Source organism: Dendroctonus ponderosae, unplaced genomic scaffold, assembly GCF_020466585.1.
Source record: "Dendroctonus ponderosae isolate FM_Combo_2020 unplaced genomic scaffold, Dpon_F_20191213v2 Dpon_F_20191213_6, whole genome shotgun sequence".
Lineage (NCBI taxonomy): Eukaryota > Metazoa > Arthropoda > Insecta > Coleoptera > Curculionidae > Dendroctonus > Dendroctonus ponderosae.
The window spans coordinates 567,701-569,407 of NW_026018814.1; the positions used below are offsets into that span (position 1 = coordinate 567,701).

The window sequence follows — 1,707 nt, forward strand, 5'->3', positions numbered from 1 at the left end:
ATGTTCAAACATTTTTACTTCACACTTTGACTGAGACCCAGGAAAGATCAGAATGTCATTTTGAATATTTCTTTCCCAGAAAACAAATGAGCTCAGAACTGAACTGGGAAGTTCCTTGATAGGGCAGATTAAACTCTATCATTGCCATAATGTTTGGGGCAATGAGGCTCTTTATGATTTTTTTTAGGAATTTTTAATCAGGAAAATTGCACTTGCGGCTTCACAAGACTCTCTTTGCAAAGCTGATTTCAATTATTTTTTGCAAGCAAACCAAATGAGGTGGAGAAACGCCTGTTGTGGCTCTGAATAGAGCACATCGAACTCTATTAATGCCAAAAACTGCAATTCAGTCGCGATTTTTTCTGATTTTTTGGGACTTTTTACTCATGAGCGTGCACCCTTTTACCATAATGAACATACGCGCAACTTGATTTGAGCGCAGTTGAGGCAGGAAAGAGGGCAAAAACGGGAATCATAATTAATATCCATAGAAAATCAATTAAAATGCGCCCGTACAGTAAACGGTAATTAATCGTTTTCTCGGGCGTTTTCACTTCAAGAGACCATCCCAGCTCGTTTTCGACAAAACGAAGAATGGAATAGCGTGACAGGGCCAGACCAACCCACCTCTGCAACCCTTGTTTATTACGCAAGGGCATCAGATCGATCGTTTCGAAGCAATCGAAGCTGTGATTTGATTGCTTAAGCAAAAAGGGTCGGAATCGGGGCTTCACTCGCTTTTTTTCGATAGCAAAACGATGTGACGAGGGATGGCAGTTTATCAAACCATCAGTTGAGATGAGTTTATTGGAATTGGGAAACATCTGTGTTGAATGCTGATGGTGAAACAATCCTGAGTCTTTGTAGTCGTCGAAGGTTCAGGAGACGTTAACAATTCGAAATCACCCCCGGTAAAGAACGGCTGGATGAATTTTCATTCTGTTCCAGATATGGAAATACAATCTCCCCGTTTCACTGGATCGAGCTGGTTGGCGTTTCCAGCCCTAAGGGGCGCATATAAACATGTTCAACTCAGTTTGGAACTTCGGCCGGAGGCGTACGATGGGATTTTTTTCCTGACTGGAGAACGGGACGATATGGCGGGGGATTTCATGGCCCTCCTCCTCCATCAGGGCTTCGTCGAGTTTCGGTAAGTTCAACTATCAAAGCCTTTATTGGCGGAATGTTGCCTGAAATATCTCTCACCTTTGAGTATCGGCTTCAATATGAAAGAACGGCGCAAATAGTCGGGCATCAGTAAACAGCGCGTATACAACAGTGTGAAACCTTTCGGCGAAAAGTTGGCTAAAGGGAATTTTTCCACCGCCGAACATTTCCCGAAGAATATATTTCCTGGCAGAAATTGGCTGAATTGGCTAAGCTGGCGGCGTCTTTGAAACGTAATAACCACCCACAGGCTGACATGCAACAGACTTTCATCGCGAACTAAGTTTTCCCTAAAGTTGGAAAATTGCTGTTTCGTGTTAGAATGTTCGGGGAAGGCGTAGCTTTTCGAAATTTCTTTGCGTCAACACGTTAGCCCAAGTGGTTAAATTTGGGGCTACCCTTTTTCTAGACCAGAGGATGGTTGAGTCTAATGGGTTTTTCGGGATTTTAGGCCGTCGTTCGGTAGACTTTCTTCTTGACGTTTCGCAAGCACGAGTGGCTTGCATCTTCAGAAGTGGTTTGCTTGAACGCTTACACTGT

General features: G+C 43.5%; 1 protein-coding gene across 1 annotated transcript in view; it reads left to right on the top strand.

Annotated features, from left to right (window-relative positions):
• Nucleotides 1–1,707, top strand: part of LOC109542336 (pikachurin) — a gene marked incomplete at its 3' end in the record, with an annotated part of 53,400 nt that overhangs the window by 31,671 nt on the left and 20,022 nt on the right. The window contains 1 exon segment of the mRNA XM_048667463.1: nt 949–1,150. Coding sequence (XP_048523420.1) covers nt 949–1,150 — 202 coding nt within the window.